This window comes from Trachypithecus francoisi, unplaced genomic scaffold (assembly GCF_009764315.1).
Source record: "Trachypithecus francoisi isolate TF-2019V2 unplaced genomic scaffold, Tfra_2.0 Lachesis_group13, whole genome shotgun sequence".
Classification (NCBI taxonomy): Eukaryota; Metazoa; Chordata; class Mammalia; order Primates; family Cercopithecidae; genus Trachypithecus; species Trachypithecus francoisi.
Genome location: NW_022681458.1, coordinates 121,389,915 through 121,417,531, shown reverse-complemented (window position 1 = coordinate 121,417,531; position 27,617 = coordinate 121,389,915). Strand labels below are relative to the sequence as shown.

General features: G+C 53.4%; 1 protein-coding gene across 1 annotated transcript in view; it reads right to left on the bottom strand.

The window, feature by feature from the left end:
* GLI2 (GLI family zinc finger 2) overlaps positions 1–27,617 on the bottom strand; it is a 260,695-nt gene that overhangs the window by 186,143 nt on the left and 46,935 nt on the right. The window contains exon 2 of the mRNA XM_033231787.1: positions 12,453–12,630. Within this exon, the coding sequence (XP_033087678.1) occupies positions 12,453–12,600 (148 nt within the window). The 5' untranslated portion in view covers positions 12,601–12,630. The remainder of the gene's footprint in view (positions 1–12,452; positions 12,631–27,617) is intronic.

Sequence of the window (27,617 nt, the reverse complement as noted above, 5' to 3'; positions counted from 1 at the left end):
CCCCTCCAAACTCACATGCTTAATGTAATTATTTACTTTGTCATTAAACACCCTCCTTCCACTTCAGTTATTTTTAGAGCTTCTGGGGCCTATACATTAGATGGGAAGGCTGCTCATTGGCCAGGGAAAGTAGGGTCCTCCCTGAGGGGCAGCAGTGCACAAGGCACTTGGAGATCCCAGGGGCTGTGGGCAGTCGCATGGCCAGGCCCCCATGCCGCCACAGGCGCCCTCCCTCCCTGGCACTTCCTTCCTCTTTTCCTTCCTTCTGTCCTTTCTTTCTCCTCCCTCCCTTGTTTTTTAAACAGAGATATAATTCACATACCATAAAATTCACCCTTTTAAAGTCTACAATTCAGTGGTTTTTACTATATTCACAGGGCTGTTGCAACCATCACCACTATCTAATTACAGAATATTTTCATCCCTCCAAAAAGAAACCCCATGCCCACAGCAGTCATTCCGCATTCCCTCTTCTCCCTGGCACCTCCTCACCTCCCTTCTGTCTCTATAGATTTGTCGTTCTAGACAATTCATGGAAATGGAATCCTACAATATTTGTGCTTTTATGCCTGGCTTCTTTCTCTTAGCATATGTTTGCAAGGTTCATCTGTGTATACCATTGATCAGCACGTCACTCCTTTTTATGACCCAGTAATATTCCATTCTACATACATACCACATTCTGCTCATCCATTCATTAGCAGATGGACGCTTTGGTCATTTCCATTTTGGGACTATCGTAACTAACATTGCCATAAACACTCATACACAAAGTTTTGTGTGCACATAGGTTTTCAATTATCCGGGGTAGTTCTTAAAGAGTGGAATTGGTGAGTCCTCCCTCCCTGCTGTCCTGGATCTAGAAAATCCGGGGAGCCAGGCATGTGGGTGCTGCTGAGAACTATGGGCAGCTGGGAAGCTCCACAGTGCCCCAGTCACCGACAACACAAACAGCCTCAGGCACTTTCAGGCAAGGGTTGCCACCATCCCATAACAACAGCAGCCCACTGCCCACATGCCAGGCCCCCCTGCCCTACAGAGTTGGCTGAGGGGAGCCTTGTCACCCCCATTTCACAGACAGACAAGGCAAGGGTGGCCCCTGCTCCTACACCTAGATGCGAACTCATACCTGTCTGTCCTCTAAGTGAAGATGCCTGTTGCTTTTCTTGTCACCAACATGGCATGGAGGGCTGTTGACTCCAGTGTGGAGACCTCACAGTCTGGGGACTGGCAACAGGACAAAGATCTCGCTGACAACAGGACAAAGATCTCACTGGCAACTCACCGAGTCAGCAAAGTGTGTCGTTGGCAAGTTTTTCTTCCCTCCCTGACCCTCTTCTCTCCTGGGTGAGCTTCCCCAGACACAGGTACTCCAGTGCTCAGAAGCCTGACCCTCTCCAGCTGATCCAGGAGGCAGTGGGGAGAGGTCACAGGAGGATGATGGACAACAGGGGCCTCTGCACAAACCCAGAGGTAAGGTGACAGTAAGGGGGTAAACACCTGATGGTGGGACTGCAGCACACGGCGGGGCAGGGACTTCCCCACCCTGGCCACCATCACACCATGCAGAGACCACATGCTCGGCTCTGCAAGGGGCTTCTCCTGGACGTCCTTCCATTTCTAGAATTGCAGGGATAACAGAAGGTGCAAAGCGTTGTCCACTCCATACCAAACCAAAACCTTCTCTCAAATACCGCTGCTGAAAACGAGATGGAAAGTCAGACGGCGGATGAGGCCCTGTTCTGCCCAGAGGCCTGACTGTCTGGTGCCAGGGTTTCAGGCTTCACAATCCCCCACAACACAAAGCAGAGGTCCACACCCTCTGCGAGCAGGGCCAGTCAGGACATATTCATGGGGAAAGAGCCAAGGGCAGCTTCTCAAGAGCCCCTCTGGCTCCCTCCCCACCCCGCCCACCCAGAAGGAGAAGAAGCCAGATGCTGAGGGTTGGGTGGGGTGGGGGTCCAAGCCGTGCACACAGGGCCTGGCTGAGTCACCAGTGTCCACGTGTGGCCGTGAGCAGAGGGAGGACACAGACGCTAGGAGGGGCCACTAGACTCGGCCTCAGATGTGAGCTTGTGCGGGATCTGGGAGAGTCAGGGAGGGAAGGGAGCCCTTTGCCAAGAGGCTGACAGAACCAGCCTCATTTGCCAGTGCTTCCTGCTCAGCTCAGCCTCTCCAGCCATTCTCAGACCCCAGGACCTTTGCCTACGCTGTTCCTCAGGCTAGAGTGTGGTTCCTCCTTGCACATCATGGGTGAACTGCTAACTCATTACAGAGACTCAGCTCCTTCATTTGCTCTCTCAACTATTTTTTGGGACGTATGCGCTACCCTTAGAAAACAGTTCTTGAAGAATCATAACGACAGCAAGAACCATAATACTAACAGCTACCACTACCATTTACAGAATGACTACTGTGCGCCAGGGGCTCTCTAAGCACTGGAGTCCCATTATTGGTCACCCTAGCCCTCCAAAGATATGTATTTTTGCCTGTGTTTAAAATGAGGACACTGGGATTCAGATCAGCCCAGGATACGCAACCGAGAAGGGGCAAGGCAAGGGTTCAACCTCACCTACAAGCCTAGGCCCCAGCCCCCAGACCATGCTAGTGTCCTGGGGCTGATGGCTCCCTGCATCATCCCCGGGGGCTTGCCCAAGCCCTGCCACACTTTGCAATCACACTTTGGTGACCCCCTCCCCAGCCCCCTGATCTGAATGCACAGTGGCTTTCTGTGAGACTGACGGAGCAGCCACGTCATAGGGCTGTACACAGCAGTGTTACCAGGTCCTGAGACCACAATCCTTCCCTAATGTTTTCCTGGATCACTGCAGGCAGCAGACAATGCCCACATCAGCACCGTAACTGGGGTGTCTGGTTTCTCCATGGGGGAACCACAAGCTTTTGGGGACAGGACAAGCTCCTGCTTCTTAAACGCATCTCCCCCCACTTCCTATCTCCCTCTAGTGTCCACACAGAGTTTATAGAGGACAGTAGCTTCAAATGGAGCTTTCCCTCCTTACCCCTCAGTGTCCATTCAAAGAGACTTCAGTGGAGCCCCCGAGACCTCAGCCTGTACACTGGATCAGCCATGCACCCACCTGGGTGCCAGCCACCTCTGCACCTCCCCGCAGGGCAACAGGAGCCTTGTCCTTCAGACCCCACATGCCAGGCAGGAGACATACGGACTCACGCAGGAGACATACAGACTGAGCCGATGGCGCCCAATCCCCTCTCCCCGCACTCCCACGGGGCCACTCTGCCCCTCCTCCTCCCACCAGGGCCCACCAGCCCTCTCCTCTTTCCACCTGGTGGAATCCTGAATGTCCCCAGGCTCAGACACCGCCTCCCCCGTGAAGCTCCATGGGCAGGATTCGTCACCATCTCCTGAGTGTCACCTCTAACTGGGAGCTCCTAGAAGGCAGAGGCAATGTCCCTGTCATCACCGCCTCTCTGATCCACAGTTCGGGACCATCTGTAGGAGGTGCACATGAATGCAGGGAACCCCGAGGCACCCAGGCCTGGGCGCCCCACAGCCCCCACCAAATGTAGGCCTTCACTTCATTATCCTCAAAACGGTCCCAAGATCAGAGGCGGTGAGACCTGGCCACAAACATAAAATAAATTATCTGTTTCCCCCCCTCCCAAGCAATGATAAATGGTTCTATTAGCAATCCAGATTGTTAAACTCTGATATAACAGAACGCAGGGAACGGGGGCCCATCCATTCTCCCTCCGGCGCATACTGAGTTGTAAATAGGTTATTTTGTGTGTAAATAACACATTAAAACACAGCATTAGCTGTGTCTTTTGATAGAGAGGAAATTGTTACAAATAAATAATTCTGGACAGGAATGTAAAATAAGCCAGATTTAATAGTGCATGCCTGGTGCAGCCGTGTTAAACATGACTAAAATGATAAACCCCAGAATATACTAATAGTAAACTATACACTGACATCAAAGTAATGAGGCTGTATTTTTACCAAGTTTTAGAAATGCTAAAATTAGTTTTGACAGAACCAAACGTCAGAAAAATGTTTCCAACATAAACACAGTCATTTGGGAAGTTGGGGTTTGGGCCAGGTTGAGGGACAGCTGTGTCCCATGTGATAGAATGTTCCTGGGGAGCTGGTTTCCAGTCCAAGTAATGTCACCAGGCAACCCTTTGCAGTGTGTGTCTCTGGGCCTCAGTTTCCACATCTGTAAAATGAATGGATTCAGATGAAAGGATTTCAAAAGCTTCTTCCAGTTCTGTAAGTGGAAAATGACTCTGAAGCTTCACCCAACTCTGCATCAGCTGAACATTCACAGTGAACCATGAGAAATGAACGAGTGCCTGCCAGGCATGGCCAAGGCCCCAGGGAGCACACAGGGGCAGGAGCCGCCAGCACTCTCCTCTGACGCTGTCATTCCAGGCAGGTAGAGTTCACCAGCTCACAGGCACCAGCCAGAAAACAAAGTGACACAGAGGTGACGTGCAAACATGTGTGCCAGTCTCTGCAACCAAGAGGAGCAACAGGCAGGGGCCAGGAGAGCCTCCCAGAGTCCAGAACCCGGGCTGGGGCCAGAAGCAGAGAACAAACCTGTTGTGCTGGGGGAAATGGGGTGGCCAGGCTGATACTGGACGGCAGTCGTTCTGAGTGGCAGTGAGTGGGAGGCCAGGACAGGCCAGAGGAATGTTCAGGTTTCCGTTATGTGGACATTTTCTTCCTCCATACCCACATGCTCTGCTAGCCACCCTGCAGACCTTGTCTCGCTTAGTCCCATGGCAGCCAGAAGTAGTAACCACTACCCTTGCCATTGCACGAATCTCAGAGAAGTTCCCTGACTTGCCCAGAACACATGGCTGGTAAGCAGAGGGTAAGAAGAGCCCAGATCTGCCTGACCCCAAGCCATGCTCTTCCCACTAGACTCTACTGGGAGCAGGAAGAAGCCTCCAACCTCATCCCCCGACCCCAGGCATCCAACCTTGCAGTACACTCCTGAACCACCTGAAAAACATCTGGGTGCTCAGCCTGCACCCCGTTTCCTGGGTGAGCCAGGCTGTCAGGGCAACTCAGCTCTGCTCTCTGGACACAGTCTGATGGGAACTGGTTGTTCTGGGTGGCTGGGCCATAAAACAAGCCCAGCAGCATCAACAGCCATCCTGAAAATCACTTAAATAAGAGTAATTGCCCATTTAGTCACACCTGGGTGCATCTCCAGGCCCAAGACAAAAGTGTGTGGCCCCAGCAAAGAAACTCGGATAAGCCGGGGAAGCTGGCCCACTCAGCTCCCTGTTGTCCATGGGGCCTGGGAGGGGGCAGCCAAAGACCAGGGCCAGCCTCAACTGACCCTTATGACCAGAGACAGCTGACCACACCAGCCCACCGGGAACACCTCTGGCACGATAGCATCAGATTCCATAGTCACCTATGGGAAGTCTGCTGCAAGGGGGGATGTGGGGACAGTGGTAAAGAAGCAATGCCCTGCCCCCATGGACATCCTGGAGGCACAGAAAAAGGCAGAGTGCAAAGACACCAGGGACTTGGAGGTACGTATCAATGGAGGGGTATTGCACAGATTCCTAGGTGTGGTAAGGCAGATGGTAGGAGGGGATTTTCTAGCTCTGGCCAACTCAATGAAAATGAGTCATCTAAATATTCTGGTATTTGCATAGCGTTCCCATATAGACATGCATGCCTCGCCACTAAGCAAAACTATGCCTCAGAAAAACTTTCCAAGAACCCAGCAGGGCCAATGAAGAAGATAGCAGGGCTGCCAGTATGAGTAGGTAGCACACAGGCCTCCTGCAACACTGGAGCACTGTGCTGAGAGTCATCTAGTGCTTGACCCTAGCTATGCTAGCCTGGTCACAGCCCCGCCAGTACTACCAGCTGCAAACCGTCGTCTCCCCACCTGAGACTCTTTAATACTCCAAGGGATCTTGTTCATGCCTTGGACCGACTGCACCCAATGACCTGTGAAGCGTATTAAAAATACATATGCCCAGGCCCCAGCCCAGGAGCTGCCCTGGACCCTGCACTTATACAGTGATTGTCATGAGAGTCTACGGCTTGGCCAGTTTTAGTAACCTTTGGTCTGGTCTGGTCTGGTCTCCAGTGTGCTAGGGAAAAGACCAGGTCAGAGAGGCCAGGAGCCCACTCAGGACAGATACCCAGGACAGGCCCTGGGAGCAAAGCAAAGCAGGACAGGAACCCAGGTCTGATTTCCAGCCCAGGGCACCCACCACTCTCAAGTAGGAAATCACCGGAAACCTGGGCTTCCCACCTGCTGTCAGCCTCAGTGGGTCAGTGGGCAAGGGTTACCAGTGAAAGGGAAACTTTCTAAGTCAGGCAGAGTATGCAGATCTAGAAAAAGAAAACTGGTAGGAAGAATAGCAATAGTTCATAAAGCAAATACTCAACTTGGACCTCACACAAAGCCACCTCTGCGCACAGTACTTTTCTAAGCACTTCCCATGTGCTAACTCAAGGAATGCTCACAACCAAGATCGTGTTCATTTTATAGATGAGAAAAGTGAGGCACAGACCTGCCTAAGGTCAGCAGAACTGGGACTTAACCAGGTAGCCTGGTTCCAGAGCCTGGGCTGTTTCTCACTACTTCCTTGGCACTGCCTGAAGAGAGGCAGTGTTACAGCTACTATCCAAGAAGTGCCCTGGCAGGCCTGTGTACGTACATCAGAAGTCTCCTGAAAGAAATCTCTGCACTGCAGCTCTGTGTCTAACTCCCATCTTACAAAACTGTGCCTCAGAAAAACTTTCCAAGAACCCAGCAGGGCCAATGAAGAAGATAGGAGGGCTGCTAGTATGAGTAGGTAGCACAGAGGCCTCCTGGAACACTGGAGCACTGTGCTGAGAGTCATCTAGTGCATCATCTGCACTGCAGCTCTGTGTCTAACTCCCATCTTACATATGGAAAGATCCACCCTACCTCATGGAGTCAGAACACGTGGTTCTCCTACTTAGGAGAGTATCGGGGCCGGGCGCGGTGGCTCAAGCCTGTAATCCCAGCACTTTGGGAGGCCGAGACGGGTGGATCACGAGGTCAGGAGATCGAGACCATCCTGGCTAACATGGTGAAACCCCGTCTCTACTAAAAATACAAAAAACTAGCCGGGCAAGGTGGCGGGCGCCTGTAGTCCCAGCTACTCCGGAGGCTGAGGCGGGAGAATGGCGTAAACCCGGGAGGCGGAGCTTGCAGTGAGCTGAGATCCGGCCACTGCACTCCAGCCTGGGTGACAGAGCAAGACTCCGTCTCAAAAAAAAAAAAAAAGGAGTGTATCGGAATCACCAAGAGGGTTTGCGTAAACACAGCTTGCTGAGCTCTGCCCCCACAGACTCGGATGCAGTGGGTCTAACGTGGGGCTCAAGAATTAGCATCTCTAACAATTCCCAGGGGATGCTGACGTTGCTGGTGAGGTCCACACTGGGAGGACACCTGGCCCAGCACACAGTGGCTGCTCCATGGAAGAGGTGGGTGTTGGCCATTGCAGGTACATCCCAGGATGTCTAAAGTCTGTCTGGCTGCTTGATTCCAGAAACTAGCAAAGCTCATGAGATCAGACCCAACTCCAGGTTTCATGGCTCCACCTTTCGTATTATCCCAGAGGCTCTGAGTAGTCCCTGGTGCTCAGTGAGGCACACAGAGAGGTTCGGAAATATTTTTGAAAGAGAGAGAACCCACCGTGGAGGAGGAAAATACAACAGAATTTGGACAGTTTCAGTATAAGGCAATGAGAAACATCTGAATCAAATTGCTTTTAAAATTACACCATTTTAGAAGTTAAAGGAGGGGAAAACCTCTGGGCCAAAATGTGTTTTAAAAGATTTATGGCCTCCAAAGTGTTAGCACAACAGCAAAAGAGGCTGGGAAAGAACTCGCCCTCCCAGGCTTCTGCTGTCTGCTCTTATGAACTGCTCCAGCCAGATGATTAAACTAACCTTTACCCAGTCTGACCACAGGGCTGCTTTTTCCTTTGGTCCAGCTCGGTCCAGCCCAGCCGTGCTCTGCTCTGCAAATATGTTTCTCATGCATTTTCTGGCACAGGGAAATAGTGACTCTGAGTGGAAACACCCAGCCCCCAACAGGTCCAGCCTCATGGACTCCTAGGGGAAGTCAGGCAACAGAGGCCAGTCGAGGTAGGTGACTTTGCAAATAGGTCACAGCCCCAGACCTCAACAAACTGGCCGTTTGGAAGAGAGCAGGTGCCATCAGGGCCTGGGATGGATGAGGGAACTGAGACACGAAGACACACGAGGAGAGCTTACCAAGGCTGCACACTCACCCCAGGGTAGCAGTAGGACCTAAATTAAGGCCCAAGTCTAACAGCAATCTAAACAACAATCTAAAAGCAAATACCTGAAAGAGACTTTCACCATGTGAGAGGCAGGAGCCCCAAGCCCCGGACCCAGCTCATGGTTGAAGCAGCTGGTAGCCTTGGGCAAGCCCCATGCCCAAATGGGCCTCAGTCTCATCTACAGTACAGGAGGTACTGAAGGAGAGGCTCTGACCGCACCAGCCTGGCACCCAGGAGCTCCTGCCTGGGTTTTCCGAGCTTTGCTTCTGGGGCCTCCCACCTCCTTCATGTCCTCTCTCCTCACTCTGAACCTTCACTTTCTGTCTCATTCCTAGCGGGGCTTGAGATCAGTTGCACCATCTTTTTTTCCCACTTAATATTAGAATATAAGCATGTTCCCACCCTGTAACTGAAAAGTCTTAATTAACATTTTCAGTGGCTGCATTGTGTTCCATTCAAGATGTTCCATAGATGAACCAATCCTCTATCAATGAACAGGTAGGCTGTCTTCAATTTTTCACTGATGTAAATAACTCAGAAGTGAAATCCTGCGGTGGCTCATGCCTGTAATCCCAGTACTTTGGGAGGCCAGGGCGGGCAGATCACTTGAGGTCAGGAATTCAAGACCAGTCTGGCCAACATGGTGAAACCCCGTCTCTACTAAAAATACAAAAATTAGCCGGGCATGGTGGTGCACACCTGTAATGCCAGCTACTCAGAAGGCTGAGGCAGGATAGTGGCTTGAACCCCGGAGGCAGAGGTTGCATGAGCTGAGATCATGCCACTGCACTCCAGACTGGGCGACAGAGTGAGACTCCATCCCAAAAAAACAAGCAAACAAACAAAAAAGTGAAATCCTTCTGCCTGTAGGTATCTGTACTGTATGAACCAACTGTACATACAGTGGAATGGAAGCTCTTGGAACTGGTGACAGTGAGGGGTGGGGGAGGCTGGATGAGGAGCCATGAGCTGCAGGGGAATGCAGGGTGCCCCCACATTTGGATACCTTACAGATGCCGGGAAACAGCCCCTGACAGCTTGCAGGATTTGGCTGTTTCCTCACCACTGTGCCTCTGACATCCTCAGACAGGGCCCACCCACCCCACCCCTCCTCGGATGTGTAATAAGTCAAGAAACACTAAGCTCATATAAATCATCCCTTTCTGCCAGACAGCAAATCAGGGTGTGAACCATGGGGACAATGTCAGGGGATTTGGAGGAACAAGCCAGGCCTCAGAGGAGCCGGTGTCTAAGTGGTCACCCGAGCAGGGACAGGGGAATTGACTCAGTCTGCTCCTGCCCCCAGCAAACAGGTCTCAGACAAGCTGCCCAGACCAAGATGATTCGTCTTTCCCAGAAATAACTCGAGAAGAGGGGCCCCTCAGCAAGAATTCTCAGCTCCCTGCACCCCTGCAGCCACCCAGTGTGCACCCTATAGCACTGTCCCTCTCCCAGGCTTGGCACAGTCCCTCACGGCCTCTCCTCACCCACTGTCCACACCCAGCCCTGTGCCTGAAGGCTGAGTGTCCAACTCTTCAGTGGCTGCAGCAAATGCTTCTGGCCCATGAGGACTTCCTCGGGCTTCACCAATGCCACCCTTTCTCCTACATCATTCTGGTCCCAGAAGACCCTTGGGTACCCCTCATGCCAGGCCCAGCACCAGACGCTGAGGCCTAGAGATGAGCACAAGAGCATCCGTGCCCCTGAGGGGCACCCACGTCAACCACCTGCAGCCGCCAGGCACCTCTTTCCACACATTCTCCTCACCTGCCGACAGGTATGTACTCCTGCAGGCAGTGAGGCCCACATCCGCCACTCTTTGGAGTCTTCTGGGGGACTCAGGGTTGCTAAGTACATGAAGATTCTTGCTCATGCACCTCTGCCACCATCCAGTAACATTTAAGGAAGATCCAAAGTTCCAAGATCATAAAGACTGTGGACAACACCTGTCAAGTCCACTCTCGACACAGATTAGGAAAACTGGGACCCAGGCCAGCGCACCTCCCATCCCATCCACGAATGCAGCCACCGCGTTTCACCAGCACCAGGAGACTCAGCCCACAATGTCCCTGCTTTGTGGCACGCAGGGACAGCTGCTCTCCCCTGACTCCAGGAGGACCCTTCCCAAAAAAGCTGCTCAGAGACAGGTGCAGGGAGCAGCGATGGGTAAGGAGGCTCTGGGGTCCTCACGACTCTCCAGCAGCAGACATCTGGCCCAAGACTGCCAACAAGCCACCTGCCCTGTGGCAACTATGCTCACGAAGGCTGGGTCCACCCTCTGCTGGAACCTCACCAGCCAAGTCACCCTGCAGTCAAACAACAAGAGACTGCGGGGTGGGCAGGAAAGGCGTTGGGGGTGGGGTGCAGTGGGGTGGCGTTGGGAGGTGAAGGCCATTGGAGAGGTGCTGTACTCCAAGCTTTGGGCCTCCCGCCTGGCCCCTACTCCCACCACAAATCAAGAATTGCTCAAGCATCTGTTACTATTGCACCAATAATGACAACTCAGCCTGACACTAGAGGGGCTCCCCCGCAATTACATTCTAATTACTGTCTAATTACTGCCTAAGTCTGTCCTCTACTGCTGTGACACATCAGGAAATTGCACCATGATGGTTCATGATCCACTCATGGCTTGAAGAGGCAGGGTGCAGGGCGGAGGGATGGGGGGATGGTTCCCGCTGAACACCCTGCAGCAGGCCAGACATATACGGAGACCAGGCTTCCTGGAGCTCACAAGGCCTCAGAGCATGGACAGAGAGGCAGCTTGGGGCGTCCCCACAGGCCAGGGATGGCCCTGACCCAGGGGAAGGAAAAGACTATGTGGCCCCAGGACCAGGGCCCCTCCACCCGCTCTTCCCTCCCTGTGCGCTTGGCTCCTCCCACTCCACCTAAGAGCTCTTCCTCCACTCCCAGCTGGCCCCTCCACACAGATGGAGGGCCTAGGGAGTCCCCGTCCAAGGGGCACAGGGTAGAGAGGCATCATCCAGCTCAGAAGGCCACCTCCCCAAGGGGGCCTGAAGGTTGACCTCAGATCTCCCTTTCCTGACATGGGCCACACATCCCAGTAATGACCTCCCACTTAGAATCACAGGACAAATAAAAGAAAATATAGTAACAACCCCTTGCAGACCCTCAGGTCCACTCTTAGAAACACCAACTCCTAAACCCCTCCCAGGGTCTTTCCGTGTTCCTGATCCCCGTTTCCCGTTCCGTGTTCACAGGCTCCGCCTGGCCTGTGAACCAGCAGCCCCAGCATCGTCTTGGCACCCAACAGAAATGCAGAAACTCAGTCCCGCCCCAACTTACTGAATCGGGGTCTGCACCGAAACACACCCCCACAACTGTGTATACATCAAAATGTGAGAGGCGCTACCCAAGCACCAGCCGGAAGAAAAGGCGCATTCTCTTCCCTGGCTGCTCTCTGAGCTGTGCCTGAGCCGTGAGAGCAACAGGGCCTGACTAAATGCACTGGAACAAAAAGGGAGGAAAAGAAATCGAAGTCTCTCCATTCCTCCGAGACAGAAATAGTTCTGTGGCCTCCAGATGGACTGTGCAGACACAGGGGAGGTCTCGCCTTCCCGCCAAACTTTCCCAACGGGATGCTGGCACGGACGGCCCAGTGGAAACCAGAGAGTCTTTCTCTTTGGGGCAGTAAAATGAGAGGCTGTGGCTCATGTAGTCTCTTTTGTTATAATTAAGTTGGCCAAAAATTCACCTAAGATAGTAAATTCCGTACCTGACCCTCTAATTTGAACCAGAAGGCATCAGGAGACAATTACTTTCCAAAACAGTCCTTGGCAGGCAAGAAGCAAGAAGTTCTCTGGGCACATCTCAAATGTGCCAGCTGCACGCACCCCAGGGCTGCCTGGCAGTGACCACGCCCCTCCTCCCTCTCTCCCCTCCCAGTACTCAGTCCCCACCCGCCGCTGTCTGAGGCAGCTCCGCTCCCTGGACTTGGGGTGGCCAGATCTCCTCGCAAACTCACAGGCGACCTTCATGGTGCCTTGGATTCCTGGGAGCAGAGGTGCCCTCCTCTTCGCCTTCCATAAACCCAGCGTGCCTCCCTGATGACATAGGCCACCACTCTAATTAAATCCTAATGGGCTAATGAAAAACACCCCTGCTGCCCTCCAAGTGTGCGAAACAGAAAGTACCTCCTTGGGCAGCTACCGCTGCTGCTGCTGCTGCGGCCACCACCAAAGGAGAGGCCTTTTTGCCCGGGTCGGGGAAGCCAGCGGCCTCCAGGATCCCACTTTTGGCTTCTTGCTTCTCGGAGGCAGTGGCTGAGGCAGACGTCTCCATCTCAGCCGCTCATCGTCCTAGGTGGCAACCCTAAAAGAGAAGACAAAGACACTCACCAACGCTGCGCCCAAACCCAGCCGGGAAACGCCGACCCAGATTCACGCCACCGCTCGCTTCTAAAGCAACCAACTTCATTCTAATTCTCTTATAATTAGGAAGGAGGGTTTAATTAATTTTGAGAATTATTAGTCCTGGGATTCGTCTGGTCTTCTGAACGACCTCACGGACAACTGCAGGCCATTCTCATCATCTTCTACCCAGATTCTAAAAATCTAAGTAACAAGTTCCTACTGATATGAATGGCAGGTAACCTCTGATGGGGGAGTAAAGTCAGAAATAATGACCTCTGTCTGCAAATTATGGGGAAAATAAAAATAAATATGGTGACAATGACCTGGAGGTCCTCAAAGAAAGGCCCTCATTTTCAGGTTGCTTCCCTGCTCACGAGAACCTTTCACTTATTCATCTGCATGTTTGCTCATTCCTTCACCCATTCATTCAATAAATGTTCATCCTTTATTGACTCACATGCACTCAGTCAACATATTTTTAAGTCCCTAGTATGCATCAGGCATCACGCCTGGTGCTGAAGATACAATATGTGGAGTTTACATTCTCCTTGGGGGCAAACAAGGGGAAAATAAATGTAGATTTAATTTCAGCGAGTGGGAGGTGGCTCAGGAAAAGAAAGCAGGACAGAGAGGGTTGCAGCAGCACAGTGGGGCAGCACTGCTAGGCCTTTCTGGGGTAGGGATGGGATGCCTGAGGGGCCACCCCACTGCAGCCAGAGGGCAAAGCCAGGAGCCAGGGGCCATGTGGGAGGAGGCTGGCTTCTTTGAGTAGTGGCCAGAAGGGAAGTGCAGGCATCAGAGGGTCTTGAGCAGGGGAGGGGCAGGGCTGACTCCCTGTGTAAAGGGATCACTCCACTGTTGTGCAGAGAGCAGGCTTTTCGGGGGAGAGGGGGCTACTGCATTGACTCAGGGAGAGAAAATGGCAGTTTGGGTTAAGCAGGTGGCTGGTGGAGCTGGTGAAACGTGGACATGCTTTGAAGGCAGAGCCAAAAGGCCGGGCTACAGACTGGATAAGGAGGGATGGAAAGTGGCTGTGAGCAAGGGAGGAACACTCAGAGGGATTTGGGAAACAGGCAACTTCCGTCTCCAGCTGGGTTGTGGGTCAGAGCAGACACTGGCAATCCAGCCTTTCTATCAGAAGAGAAATCTGAAGGTCACATGTTCGTTTTTTGTTTGTTTTTGAGACGGAGTTTCGCTCTTGTTGCCCAGGCTGGAGTGCAATGGCACGATCTCGGCTCACCGCAACCTCTGCCTCCCAGGTTCAAGCGATTCTCCTGCAATCCCGAGTAGCTGGGATTACAGGCATGCGCCACCACGCCCAGCTAATTTCGTATTTTTTGTAGAGACAGGGTTTCTCCATGTTGGTCAGGCTGGTCTCAAACACCTGACCTCAGGTGATCTGCCTGCCTCGGCCTCCTAAAGTGCTGGGATCACAGGCATGAGCCACCGCACCTGGCCGGCCACGTTTTAAAGAAGGTGGTGAGGAAGACAGCTGGCATTTTTGGCTGGACACCTGGAGGAGTGGGGCAGAAAGGTTACGGGCAGCTGTGCGAAGGTCCTGCAGAGAGTGTGGGGACGGGGTCACATTGTGCAGACACCTGCAGTCAGCTCCACTGCCAGGGCCCTCAGCTAAATCCACATTAGTGAGCCCTAGAACTTTTCTGTCTTTATGTTTGTTTATTTTTATTTTTATTTTTTATTTTTAGACAGAGTCTCACTCTGTGACCCAGGCTGGGGTGCAGTGGTGTGATCTCAGCTCACTGTGAGCTCCATCACCCAGATTCAAACGATTCTCGTGTCTCAGCCTCCCAAGTAGCTGGGATTACAGGCATGCGCCATCACACTCAGCTAATTTTTGTATTTTTTAGTAGAGACAGGGTTTCACCATGTTGGCCAGGCTGGTCTTGAACTCCTGGCCTCAAGTGATCCACCTGCCTCGGCCTCCCAAAGTGCTGGGATTGCAGGCGTGAGCCAACAAGCCCAGCCAAGAACTTTTCTTTTTTGAGACAGGGTCTCTCCTGTTGCCCAGGCTGGAGTGCAGTGGCACAATCAAAGCTCACTGCAGCCTCAAACTCCCGGGCTCAAGAGATCCTCTGGCCTCAGCTGGGACTACAGGTGCACACTACCACACTCGGCCTAGAATTTTATTTTTTAAATCCACACAATACTCCACATCTTTTTAAGTAGGAAAAAATGAGTACACAAGAACAATGCAGGAGCCACATGAAGGATATCCACAGCTCCTGTCAGCTCCTGGCTCATCTGCACACACCAGCCTGGCCAGTTTCTACAGTCTTTCAAAACTCCCTGCCCAGAAAGCCCAAGAAAGTCAAGAAGATGGGAGAGAGAAAAATCTCCTTGCTGGTGAGTCAGGGGCCTCCTTGTGGCCTAGAAATTCAGGGATTGCTGCCTGCTTTTTTAAGCCCACTTTAAAATCCACCCCTTAAGATTCTGGCTATCTGAATGGCCACCAGCAGTATGCACTGGTTCGTGCCTGCTGTTCCTCTGCCCCTTACCTGGTCATAGGCACCACCACACCAGTCACCTGAGCTGCATCCTTGAGCCACCTTCCTCCTCTCCTCCCCACACACACGAAGACTGTGAGCCCCATCACTTCACCCCACACCCCCCAGCACCTGCACGCCTCACCAGCACTACCTCTCCGCTGGCTGCTCTGTGCCACTCTTCCCCTCTGGGTCCTGGCACTTTTCACACCTCTGGTCCACTCCAGGTCATTCCGTGCGCTTCAGCCAGGGACCTTCCCAGAAACCACGTACCACTCCATCCCTCCCCTGCTGAGCCCCTTGGCCTTCAGGTAAAGCCTTCCCATGTCTACCTACAGCCTCCTCTCCCTACCAGCTCCCTGGCTGTGTGACCCTCCTAACAGGGATAACTGGCTCTGCCCTTGCACACAGCCAGGCCTCTGCTACTCACTGGAAACCCTTCACCTTTCTGTGTTTGATGAACTCTTACTCTTCCTTCAAGGTGCCACTCAGACGTCACCTCCTCCAGGAAGCCTCCCTTCCCCTCCTAGCCCATGGTTGGAGCCCTGAAGCAGTCAGATCATGTCCCTACTCAACGTCCCCGGATTACATTCATCACCTTCAGGCCAGGAGCTGTTCAGCACAGCATTGCCATAGCCAGGCCCACCCCAAGCTGGTAACTAGAAGGCTCCGTCCATGAAGAACAGACCCAAAACACAGCAGCTGCAGCTTCCTCATGGCAACTCCACCTATTCACTTCAGCACAGTGGATGTCATCACCAATTCTTATAGGGGAGGAAGCTGAGGCCCCCATGGGGAGTGAGCTGCCCAAGGCCACTCCCCAGGGAGGCACAGGGCCAGGCCTACAGTCAGATCCTCCAGCCCAAATGCCTCCTGAGACCTCAGGGTGTGGTCGCTCCAGAAACTGGGTGAACGTAGTGAGGGAGGAGAGGCATGTATTCAGATGCCCACCTCCCAGACTGTGGCTCGGGGAAAGGATGTGCACACAGATGCACCTGACGTTTCATGAATGCCTGTGGGGAGCAGGTGCAGCAGGGGGATTCCAGGCAGTGCCCACTGCGTCCGTGGCCTCGCCTTCCCACCCCTTCCCAGAGAAGAAGATAGTACACAGAGCCAAGAGGCTGTGTAAATCACAGGAATTAGCGGGATTAGCACAATTTCTAGGTAAACACCAGGCGCCCAGGGTCCCAGGCAGCCACTTTCACTCCCCAAAGCTCATCTGAGGCAGACCCATCAAGCCCTGCAACCCCAGCGGACAGTCTCACCTGGGCCCCCAGGGGCTGCCTGGGGACAGCAGGGAGGGTCTCTCCAGAGATGGCTCCCACAGGCTCCACAGGGCTCCAGAAAGAGGGGCTGGGAGTCACAGCACTTACCACAGGGAGGAGAAGAGTCAATTCCTCACTTTACCTTCAAAACACACAGCTCTGCCGCTGTCCAAACAACCACAAAGGAAACAGCCACACTCTCCAAAATTCTGCTAAGGGGGTGGGAGCGGGTGCCCGGGACCCAGGGCCCGGAGGAGCCCCCTGTCCATTAGGAGGTTCACCCAGGTCGCCTGCTCTCTGGGACCTCAGCAGGGGCACTGGTGACAGCAAGAAGCTTCAGGAGCATTTCGGGGCCTTCCCCTGGAGATTCTGATTCCCCAAGTCTAGGCAGGGGGTGGCAAGAAGAGCTGCATTTCTGTTAGTTCCACAAGTGTTTCTGACACAGCATCAGTATATGAAAAACCAAACGGGGTTCTCATAAGGTCCCTTCTGGCTTCCAGACAATCTACAAGTTCAGCCAGGCACGGTGGCTCACACCTGTAATCCCAGCACGTTGGGAGGCCGAGGCAGGCAGATCCCAAGGTCAGGAGATGAAGACCGTCTTGACCAACATGGTGAAAGCCTGTCTCTACTAAAATACAAAAAATTAGCCGGGCATGGTGGCATGCACCGGTAGTCCCAGCTAATTGGGAAGCTGAGGCAGGGGAATCACTTGAACCTGGGAGGCGGAGTTTGCAGTGAGCCAAGATCATGCCACTGCACTCCAGACTGGGCAACAGAGCAAGACTCTCTTAAAATAAATAAATAAACAATCTACAAGTTCCAGTTAAAGCAGACTGTCTAACCTGATTTAAAAAAATACATTTTTATCTTTGCTAGTTTGGAGCTGAAGTTGGTGTCTCCCTCGGGCTACCAGTGGCATGAGTCGCAGATATGCCCATGCTCACCAACTTACGCTGGCCATTCATTAGCCCCCACCGCTGACCTTGCCCTTTGATGTGTTGGTAAAGCAGCACATGTATTCTTGATCACAGATGCGGTGCCCTGAACATTTTAGACATTGCATCATTGCTTTCTTTCATAGTCCTGTGTCTTTTCTTCTATGCATTTATAGCATTATTGGAGGAGTCCACAAACTGCATTTGGTTGCCAAGGGGCCCACGGCACAGAAAAGGTTAAGAATTCTGAGTTAAAGGACTGGCTTGAAGAATAAACGAATAATCAGAGCAGAATGAACGAATCACCCTGAAACCTGAAATCCCAGACACCCTCCCGCCACCTGGCTTCTTTGAACTCCTCTAACGAGTGACTCACAGGAATTAGAGCATTGTTCCCCAGGCAAAATCAATCTCCAGGAGAGAGAGGAAGCCTCGCCTCTCAGCAATCACAGACGCCACAGAGCCACGGTGTTCTCACCTCTGCTGTGATGTCAGCCATGCCGCATGCGTGCCCAGGACCCACACACACACATCGGCACACACAGATGCGCACACACACGCAGGCTCACATACTCACACAGCACACAGCACACACACCGACAGACCGCATACACAGCCACACACATGCATACACATGCACGCAGGCCACATACACACATGCACACCGCATTCAAGTCACAGATGTGTGCATGGACACACACATATATAAAGTCACACATGGTCACATGCACCACACACACGCTCACAGCACATATGCAGCCACACACGTGCACACATACAGGATACATGTAGTTACATGCAGAGGTACACGAACACTCACATGTATATATACAAGGACACAGACCCAGGCAAACACGTGCACATACACGAGAGATCAACACACGCCCTGCCTTGATCGCAGACTTATTTTTAAGATCCAATGAGATAAAAAGTGAAAGCTCCTGGAGTGAAGAGCACACTGCCGCCCGGATTAAGGGAAATCGTCATTCTAACCTCATGACAGCTAAAAGGGGAGCAGCCGACTCACGGCCCGAGGCCCTGAGGACTGGTCCTATATCCACCAGGGGCTGGGCACCAGTCCTTTCCTCTCCCCTCACATCACTGTCTCCATTGGGAAAATGACCTCAGGGACACTAGCCCAATGCCACAATGCCAAGGCTGGCAGGCTAGGAGCAAAGGGGGCTCTGACTCCCCAGGTCAGTCCCCACTGTCCCACCCAAATTTACACTCACTTCTCCACCCTGAAGGAGATAGGGACGTGGGGAACGTAAGCGTTCCCCAGGACTGCTGGCATTTTACTGCCAGTGGCAAAATAATCCTCCCACAATGAGAGGTGTGTGTGTGCCTGGACCAGCATCGTCTGCATCCACTGTGTGTCTGTGGCCATGTTACTTCCCCTCTCGGAGCTTCAGTTTGCTCCCCAGTGATGCAGAGTACCCTCCTTCCCAGGGTGACTGGGAAGACAGTCAGCCTTCCCAGCACGGCCCATAACACCTGTTATAGCAGCTGCTCTACATGGGCAGCTTCTCCCATTTTCTTCTTCTCCAAGAAAAGATCACCTGCCTGCAGGGCCCTGGGGGGATAGTCAGGGCCTCCACCAGCTCCTCAGACCTGCCTGTGGGGTCTGAGGCCTAGGAGGCGCCAATTCCTGCCTTTTCTGTCCACCTTCCCATCACTGTACATGAAACCGAAGCCTGCCATGGTTTCATTAGGGTCCAGCAGGATAACAACTCCACAGAGCCCCAGAGAGCAGCACCAACAAGGAGCTCCAGGATTGGGGCCAGGCAGAGCTCAGGAAGGTGTGCCAGGCCTTCCAGAGTGTGGAGGGGTGGGCAGTTGTGTCAAATGCCTTGTCCCCAGCTCCTCCTCTTCCACCCATACCACACTGGGAGGGGAACCACAAGCTCCTACCTGTGCTGGCCCCTCTTCCACCACTCCAGCCAGGGACTCCCACAGCTTACAGCCTCCACTCTGGGCCCTTTGGGGAGATGGCAAACTCAGGAGGGGAGCCCAGACCCTACAAAAGATGCCTGCACTGGTCAGATGTGGGAACACAGGGCTGTGGGGTCCGGGCCAGCCCCATGCCCCTCAGGCTCTAAAACCTTGACCTTGGCTTCCCACAGACAGTGAGGGGATGCACCCTCAGCAAGGTTATCCAGAAACTCGAAGGTGGCGATGTTTGTGAGGCACCAGTGCACAGCCACTGCTCCCAACAGACTCCCCTGTTTCTCTATAGATTTGGTGCATGGCCCACCACCCCACCTGGTACCCAGTAGGCCGTGAGGACAATGAAGGGAGACACATCTGGAAGAAAATAAATCACTCTGCCAAAATCCCCTGGGATCCGTGGTTCCCATGCTGACTCAGAGCAAGAAGGGTCCTCTTGAACTGCTCTGTCCTTCCTGAGACCCCCTCCTCTGCCCAGGATGTCCCTACACTGGGAGCCCCATGACCAGAGAAAGACAACGAAACCTTCAAGTACATGTAGGTGTCCCGAGCCGGCTAGCTCCTCTCCTCAAGTAATTTCACCTATCACGGCAGCTACTCCCGCTGGGCCAATATCTCGAACCTTGCTTTCACTTAAAATCAGAGGCCCGGAGAGGATAGGTAAACGCCCCAGAGTCACACAGCTAAGATACGGCAGTGCTGGCAGTCCAGGGCATGTCTGCTGGATTCTAGTTTTCTACTTTCTCCATCATGGCCAACTTCTTTGTATGCATAGATGCCTGCCAGGCTCCAGAATTATTAGAGGGGTGTGAAAATGTATAAAAGCACAGCTATGGACACACATGTAAGGAGTTGTTGAGGCAGGCACTCGTGTAGAGAGTGGCTTCAAAGTCCACGGCAGTATATGCTACATGTCAAACATGCAGCAGTGAGTTTCTACCTGTGGGAGTTCAACAAGGGCGGGCTACCTAAGGAGGTCAGAGGAGGCTTCCTGGTGACCATCCAGTCTGCCCTGTGGCTTCCAGTCAGAGAATGAAAGGGTCCTGAACTTGGCCCAGACAGCACAAAGGGAAGAGCACTCCAGGGTCCGGGAACTGCATGAGCAAAGGGAGGGAGATGCCCTTGGCACACTCTAAGGCAAGAAAAAAAGTGTTCCCTCAGGGAGACAGAAGTAGGTGAGGCCAGGTGTGGTGGCTCACACCTGTAATCCCAGCACTTTGGGAGGCCGACGAGGGCAGATCACCTGAGGTCAGAAGCTTGAGACCAGCCTGGTGAAACATGGTGAAACCTCGTCTCTACTGAAAATACAAAAAATCAGCCAGCTGTGGTGGCAGGCGCCTGTAATCCCAGCTACTCAGCAGGCTGAGGCAGGAGAATCACATGAACCCAGAAGGCGGAGGTTGCAGTGAGCAGAGATCCTGTCACTACACTCCAGCCTGGCGACAGAGCGAGACTCCATCTCAAAAAAAAAAAAGAAAGAAAAGAAATAGGTGATAAGCCAGATTGAAGGGGAACCATGGAGGCTGTCAGGGTATCTGGGAAGGGCAGGCTAGAAGGAAACTAAGGTTCAGGGAGGCCTCCAGCCCCTGGATGTCTGACACGCTTCTGCAGCACAGCCTGGCCAGCCTGTGCCTGCTGCCCCCACCTCTTCCGGGGGATGCAGCCCAGGGGCCTACAAGTTGAGGGGGTGGCCAAAGCCCTCACCTTCCCGGTGTGGCCAGGGGCGGGCACCATGCAAAATCCCCATCCTAGCAGGTGCACCTGCTTCTTTATCGCTCCTTGAATTTGTTTTTACAGGTACAAAAGCTCCCCTAATTTGCCCAGCTCCTGGGCCTGCTGGTGTCCAGGAAAACAGATAATTAACCCTAATTCTCTGACTTGCTGGGCTGGAACAGGGGCCAGGGAGGGACCCAACAGGAAATGCAGGCCCTCCAGGGGCAGCCAGTCTCCGATAAGAGTTGATGAGTATCAAGGGGGCTTTTTCCCTCTGGGAGGCTGTGGGTAAGACCTACTTTGAGGTTGACACTTGAGATGGCCTCGTGACTTCCGTTTGTTTCCACTTGGGTTTACTCCCTGAAAGCCAGCAGGCCCTCTCCAATCCCCATGCCTTCCTGCCAGAAACATTCTTCCCTCTGCTCTACCGAGGATGCCATGCTTTAAAACCCAGAAAGCTGGCTCTCACACCCTCTTCCCAGAGTCCTAGACAGAGCTCACCGACCCCTCTGTGCTGTGACTGAACTTTGACACTATGCTCTGCACATGTCAGTGGCTGGCACATTTAGCAGGAGGCCAGTGAGTGCAGACCCCGGAGAAGGAGCGGCCATGTTCGCCTCCCAGCTCTATCAGGGCTGTCGACAAGAATCGACTTCTCCCTAAGCCTCGGTTTCCTTATCTGTTAAATGGGGATGAACAGCATGTCTCTCATGGGGCCTGGCACACATAGGCTTGGCCTTATGGTCCCTGCAGCTGGAGAAGGCCTGCCCCTGAGCAGTGCCCGATAGCTGCCCCACCAACAGAAGGCTCTGTCCAAGAATGGACATGACAGTCACATCCAGCCCCCCTCCTCCATCCACCCCGGTGCCAGCGCCTCTACAGTCTGACATCAAAAATCTCAAGTTGGCATCTGTTTCTAACGTGCCTGTTCCACTCGGTTCTAAATTCCCATTGTCCATCATCTTCCTCCCTGGAGAGCCCTGAAGCCTAGAGGGCCAGGGTCTCTCCCTGACACCACTCCCCCAGCACCCCCGACCCAGCAGAGGGTTGGGACGTGCTCTGAGGCCGCTGTCTGCAAGGGGAACAAGGGGCCCACTGTGTGGCGGGCCCGCCAGACCCAGATATTTTAACAGCTGCTTTGTGTATTCCTGAAGCGCGATTCCTGAGTGTGGAGGAAAAACAAGGCTGGCCTCTGCCCTGAGGAGGGAAAACAGACTGCCCCGGGCAGGCTGCGGGCTGGGGCGAAGGCCTCTCAGGGGCCCAGTGAGGCAGCACACATCAGAAACAGACCCCAGCAGCCTAGCACATGGGAGCCACAGGCACCCAGACCCATGCCAAGGTCCCCTTAATCCGAGGCTGAGGAGGCAGGGAGTTGGGTGTGGGGGCAAGGACCAAGGACCACTGAGAGTGGAAAATCCCTGCAGCAGACTCTGAAAGGGGACAAAGGACCACAAAGGCAGTGAGTGCCCAAAGGATAAGGTCCAAGTCGCTGTCATGGCCCCAAGGCCCTGCCTCAGGATCTGCACCCCCAGGTTCCCTGCCCCACCCCCATTCCACCTCAGTCGTGCTGTCTGTGGCTCTGATCACGCGGTTCCTCTGCCTGGAATGCTAGTTCCCCAATACCCACTATGACACTCCCTCAGAGAAGCCTCCCTGGGACCACCCCCTGCCAGGCTAGGCAGGGGTCTGTCTTGCCTGTGTGCCCGCCGAGGTCAAGGCTCCTGTCTCATTGTGTTTTAACTACATGTTTATGTGTCCATCTCCCTTTATGGTCACCCTAGGCACAGACACCATCAATGTTTGTTGACTGACTCAGAGACCAACTGAACACATAAATGCTCTCAGGCACTCAAGTCTTCAAGAATCCTTTTCTTCTCTGAGCATCCTCTCAGGCTTCAATGCCTCACAAATTCCAGGTGGTGAGCAGCTGCTAGACCCTGAGACTCACAAGCACCCTTAAGGGAGGGCTGGGTTGGAGAAGGCATCAGGCTATCTCTTAGGTCAGGAAAAGTGCAGTAATCGACTCCTCATGTCTGCTGCAGGAAGCACATTAATCAACTTGTACTGTCTGCCATGGGCAGTGTTTGCCAGCACTGCATAAGAATGCCTTCCTTCCCTTACATTGTAAACCCCTTGAGAGCAAAAGATTTGCCATGCATAGTCCTTAGCACTGAAGCCTATACATATTAACTGGGTACCTGCTGTGCTCTAAGCACAACCATTTTAGAGATGAATAAAAAAGTGTTTATCTCTTAAAAGCGCTTTTTGAACACAGACACACTCAAAAGGGCTATTTTCTCAGTGGAACTGCAGGCTGGGTGGGGACTGGGGTTGGGGTGGTATTTTGGGGTCGGGGAATGGTGCAGGTGGCCTTTCCAGGCCCTTCCAATTAGGACCCAAACAGTGGGGGGAGATGTCTGCAGATCAAGGACAAATCTCACCTCTTCAAAACAACGTGATCCAAGTGACACCAAGTCACAAAGTCTTGAGAAAGGAGCTGGGCTGACCTGGGACCCTGCCTGGTTGGCAGCACTCTGGGCAAGCTACAGGGAGAGGAGCCTCCCATTGGCCCATCACACTGTTCCTCAGAACCTGGGGATGGGCTCTGACACTCGCTGAGACCCATCCAGGGTGGTGGGGAGAGCTGCATTTTGATTCCTCTAAGTTTGCCCTCTTATGGATCCTGGGATTGTGAGGCTGCCTTGCCAGGAGCCACCCCAAGCCCAAACCATGTGTTTGTAACCCCTCTGCCTTCTCCCTCTTATGCCAGAGTGTGACACCCAGAAAGGCCTCCAGGGGTCATCTCATCCAGCCCCCGGGCAGCTCAGTCCCCAAGCAGTCCCTTGCCAATGATGCAGCGGAGCTGTCACTGGGCCCCTTACCTGGCTTATAACCACAGCAGCTGGTTGCAGTTAACCTCACCACTATCCCAGCCCAGACTGGCAGCGCAACTCTGGGTGTGAGACAGGCATGCTGGATCCCCGGGGAGTATAGTGTCATGCCATGATTGGATGGAAACAGGAATTCTGACATGTTAGGGGTGCACACCAGGATCCAAGTGCATGGATCCAAGCCACCTGCAGCCACGAGCCAACAATCTCCAAGGCCTGAGGTCACCCTCTCCATGGGTGGTGTTGGGCTTGGGGCAGGGGCAGGGCAGGGGTGGGAGCGCTGACTGCACATCCAGGGTGGCAGCTCTGCTTCTCAAGGCTCCAGGGAGAACCGGGCCGGTGGGTGGCCCTGGCATCTCCTGGTTTGGTCTCCTGCTCCGACTTGCCCAGCTGCAGCCCTTCCCACACCTCCCAGGTGATGCCTGCACCCAGCCCTTCTGCCTGTGCCTTTGCCAGCCTCAGCCACCCGCTTTCCTCCAAGTCTGCCAGCAACCAACAGCCAGCACCACCCTGGCCAGCAGAACACCACTTTTTCCTTGCAGTGAAGCCAACAGGAGTGCCCTACCTTCAGCTGGGATCTTCATGATGAGGTAGGAGGTAGCTCATGTGCTAAGCTGGCCCCAGGTGAGCCTCGCTCCCACCTGGTCCAGCCTCTCCCAGGCCCTGGTCTTCCTCTGCATGCCCAGGAGGCCACATGCCCTCAGCCACCCTCCCTCCTGGCAGCCACAATATTGCAGCCCAAGCCAGGTGTCTGGGCCCCTGAATCCAACAATGTGGTCTGCTGCAGCCTGGACATGCGCTGGCTCAAGGAGGTCAGGAGGATTCGACTAGCTCCATGACTTGAGACAAGCTCGACGTTCTTCATTCGGGTGGCACAGGTTTCCTGAGGGCCTACTGTGTGCCAATCTTGAGTCTCCGACCTTGACCACAGAGGTGAGGGAAACCCAGTACTACCACCCCAGAGCTTCCAGTAGCTTCCAGTCCAGGTGTGGGGTGGGGAGACCGGCATCAGAGGAAACAGGCCATGCCAACCCAGAAGAAACCTCCCAGCAGGGATAAGCTCCTGGGGGCTGCCAACCTTGCTAACCTGAGGGAGTCAAGGAAGGATTCCTGGAGGCAGGGATGAATGAGCTTTTTCAAAGGACGAACACTTCCGGTCCAGAAAGGCCTGCTAAAGCAGAGAGGACCACAGCAGATGGAGTCTGCGTCTGGGCAGCGAGCAGGAGGCAAGGCAAGCGTGGGACCCCGTGGTTCTGAGTCCTGGAAGTCAAGTGTCCAGCAGACTGGAAGGGTGTGCTCACCCCTCGGGACTCCCCACTGTCTGCAGAATGACATCCAAACTCCTTATCTGGACCCCTAAAACCCCCAAGGCCTGTACCCTCCCTGCCTCCTCCTCTTCACTTGCCACCAACTCAGGACTCACCCTTTATGTTATTTCTAGAAGCCTGCAACCCCCAGACACTGCCTGTCAGGCCTTTGCATTCATGCCCTTCCCCTTCAAAAAGCACCTGTCTAATGAACTCCTAAGAGCTAAGGCTGGGATCTCCTCCCCCCAGCACATGTGTCCCAGCCCTCCTGCCCCAGGCAAGGGCCTGGTGCTCCCACATGGCCCCATATTGGCCTGGGAGGCCCACAGCACAGCACCGGGTGAAGCTTCCACAGTGTGCTTCACTGCTTGTTTCGCTGCATGGCTCAGATATTTGACTTTCATTCCCAGGCCCGTGGCACACAGTTGGCATCCAGTAAGCATGCCATGCGTGAGGGCCATCAGCGTGAACCCAGTGTTCTAAAGTCAGCTGTCTCCTGGATTGACCCCACGACATCATGTCCACCCATGGCTGCCACCCAGTAGACAGCTGGTAACGGATGTTTAACTGACCCCAGAGAGCCTCCCAGGAAGCTGCAGCCTAGCTCGTGGCTGGTATCTTGGAAGGTACTAGTCAGATCTCATTGGCTAAACAAAAATCACCCCGACTCCCTACCTGAAATTCTACCATTGGAGAGTCACTTCTTTGAAGCTTGCTAGTTTTCAAGAACAGCCTATGGAAATGCAAACTGCCCTGGAATAAGATCCGATTTTAAGTGGTTTTCATATAAAAGTTCCTTTCTCTAAATCAAGGTGGATAGTATGGAGAGGGATGGAGGGAGCAGGAGAAGGAAAGCAAGGTGCCAAAAACTCGGTGCTGCCAGCTGTCCCTGGCTGTTACTGCTAAGGACATACCCTACTGATAAAAGGAGCATGTCTGCTGCTTGTTCCTGCACTTCGTGGTTTCTTGGCATGACACTGTGTGCAGAATTAAGTGTCTTTGCCATGTGCTGCCTGCTCTTCCCCCTCTCCTTTTGATGACTCTCTCCAAGACACAATCAATCAAGCCTCTTTTGTTCCCGTGGCCTTTTGCAGACTTCCGGAGAGGAAATGAGAAAGCTCTTTAAAGCCCAGTCTACACGGAGCCTGCAAATCCAATCATGGTCTCCCTGCCAGCCCCCACTGTGGCCTGGCTTTGTGAGACCAGGTGCCACAGGTGGGCTTGGTTCTGGGTTACTTGGCCAGGACTGTCCCTGGAAAGATACTCAAGGATGTCCCCAGCCCATGTGGGAGGCCAGGGTGCCACATGAGATTTCCTTGCACCAGAGAGTCCTCCAAGATGGCAAGAAGTTGCAGAGGAGGTGACAGGTGTAGGCGTCTCTTGGTCACCAGGCTGCTAGGCAAGGTCATTACTGGGAGCCAGGTCCCCTGCCCCAGAACTGATGATTGTGAAGCTGTGTGCCCCAAATTTGGGTCTGCGCATGGAAGAGGTGCTCCAGGCTTTCTCCTGAGCCTGCATCCCATGACTCTTTGAAGTGTGCTGCTTGCTATTTCCCCCTTTCCTTTCGATGGCCTCCCCAACAAGTCTTTCCGATCAATGGCCCACTGATGGGGACAGTCTGCCAAGGGAGCCCACCAGGTAGGGGAGCCTCATGGAGGTCCCAGGGATTGTAAGACAGCCTGCAGTCAACCTCCTAACCCACTCAGGAATCCTCTGCAGCAGCAGTTCTCAACTGGGAGTGAATTTGCCACCAGGGGACATTTGGCAATATCTGGAGATATTTTTGACTGTCTCCAAATTGTGCTAGTGGTGGCCAGTGGGTTGAGACCAGGGATGCTGGCAGATATCCTATAGTGACCAGGACAGTCCCCACAACAGAGAATTATGCAGCCAGAATGTCCACGATGCCAAAGTTGAGAAACCCTCACCCAGCATATTCTAGGCACTGTCATGCAGGCTCTGAGCGAATATCCTCCCGGGGATGGAGGTCTCACCACCTTAAGCTGTAAAGAGGCAATGGTGCCTGCTGCATCTAAAGCCTGGGTCAGCCTCTTGCTGCAAACTGTGGGCAACTGACTCAGCTTCACCACACCTTGGTATCTTGTCATGGAAAATGGAGCTAACAATTTGATGTTCCAGGATTGCTATGAATGAGTTCATGGCAAAAAAAAAAAAAAAAAAAAAAATCTAGTACTGCACCCCACACACAGAAGGCATTTAAACCAAAGGAGGCCTGCTCAGGGGTTTCTGGTTTTAAAATATACTGAAGAGTAGAACTCCAGCTATCCCTGGAGGAAGTCTACCACCTGCCATAAAACACCTGCTAAGTCCCTGGCCTGCCTCAGTGACACTGTCACAGGTAAGAAGAAACATGTAAGATG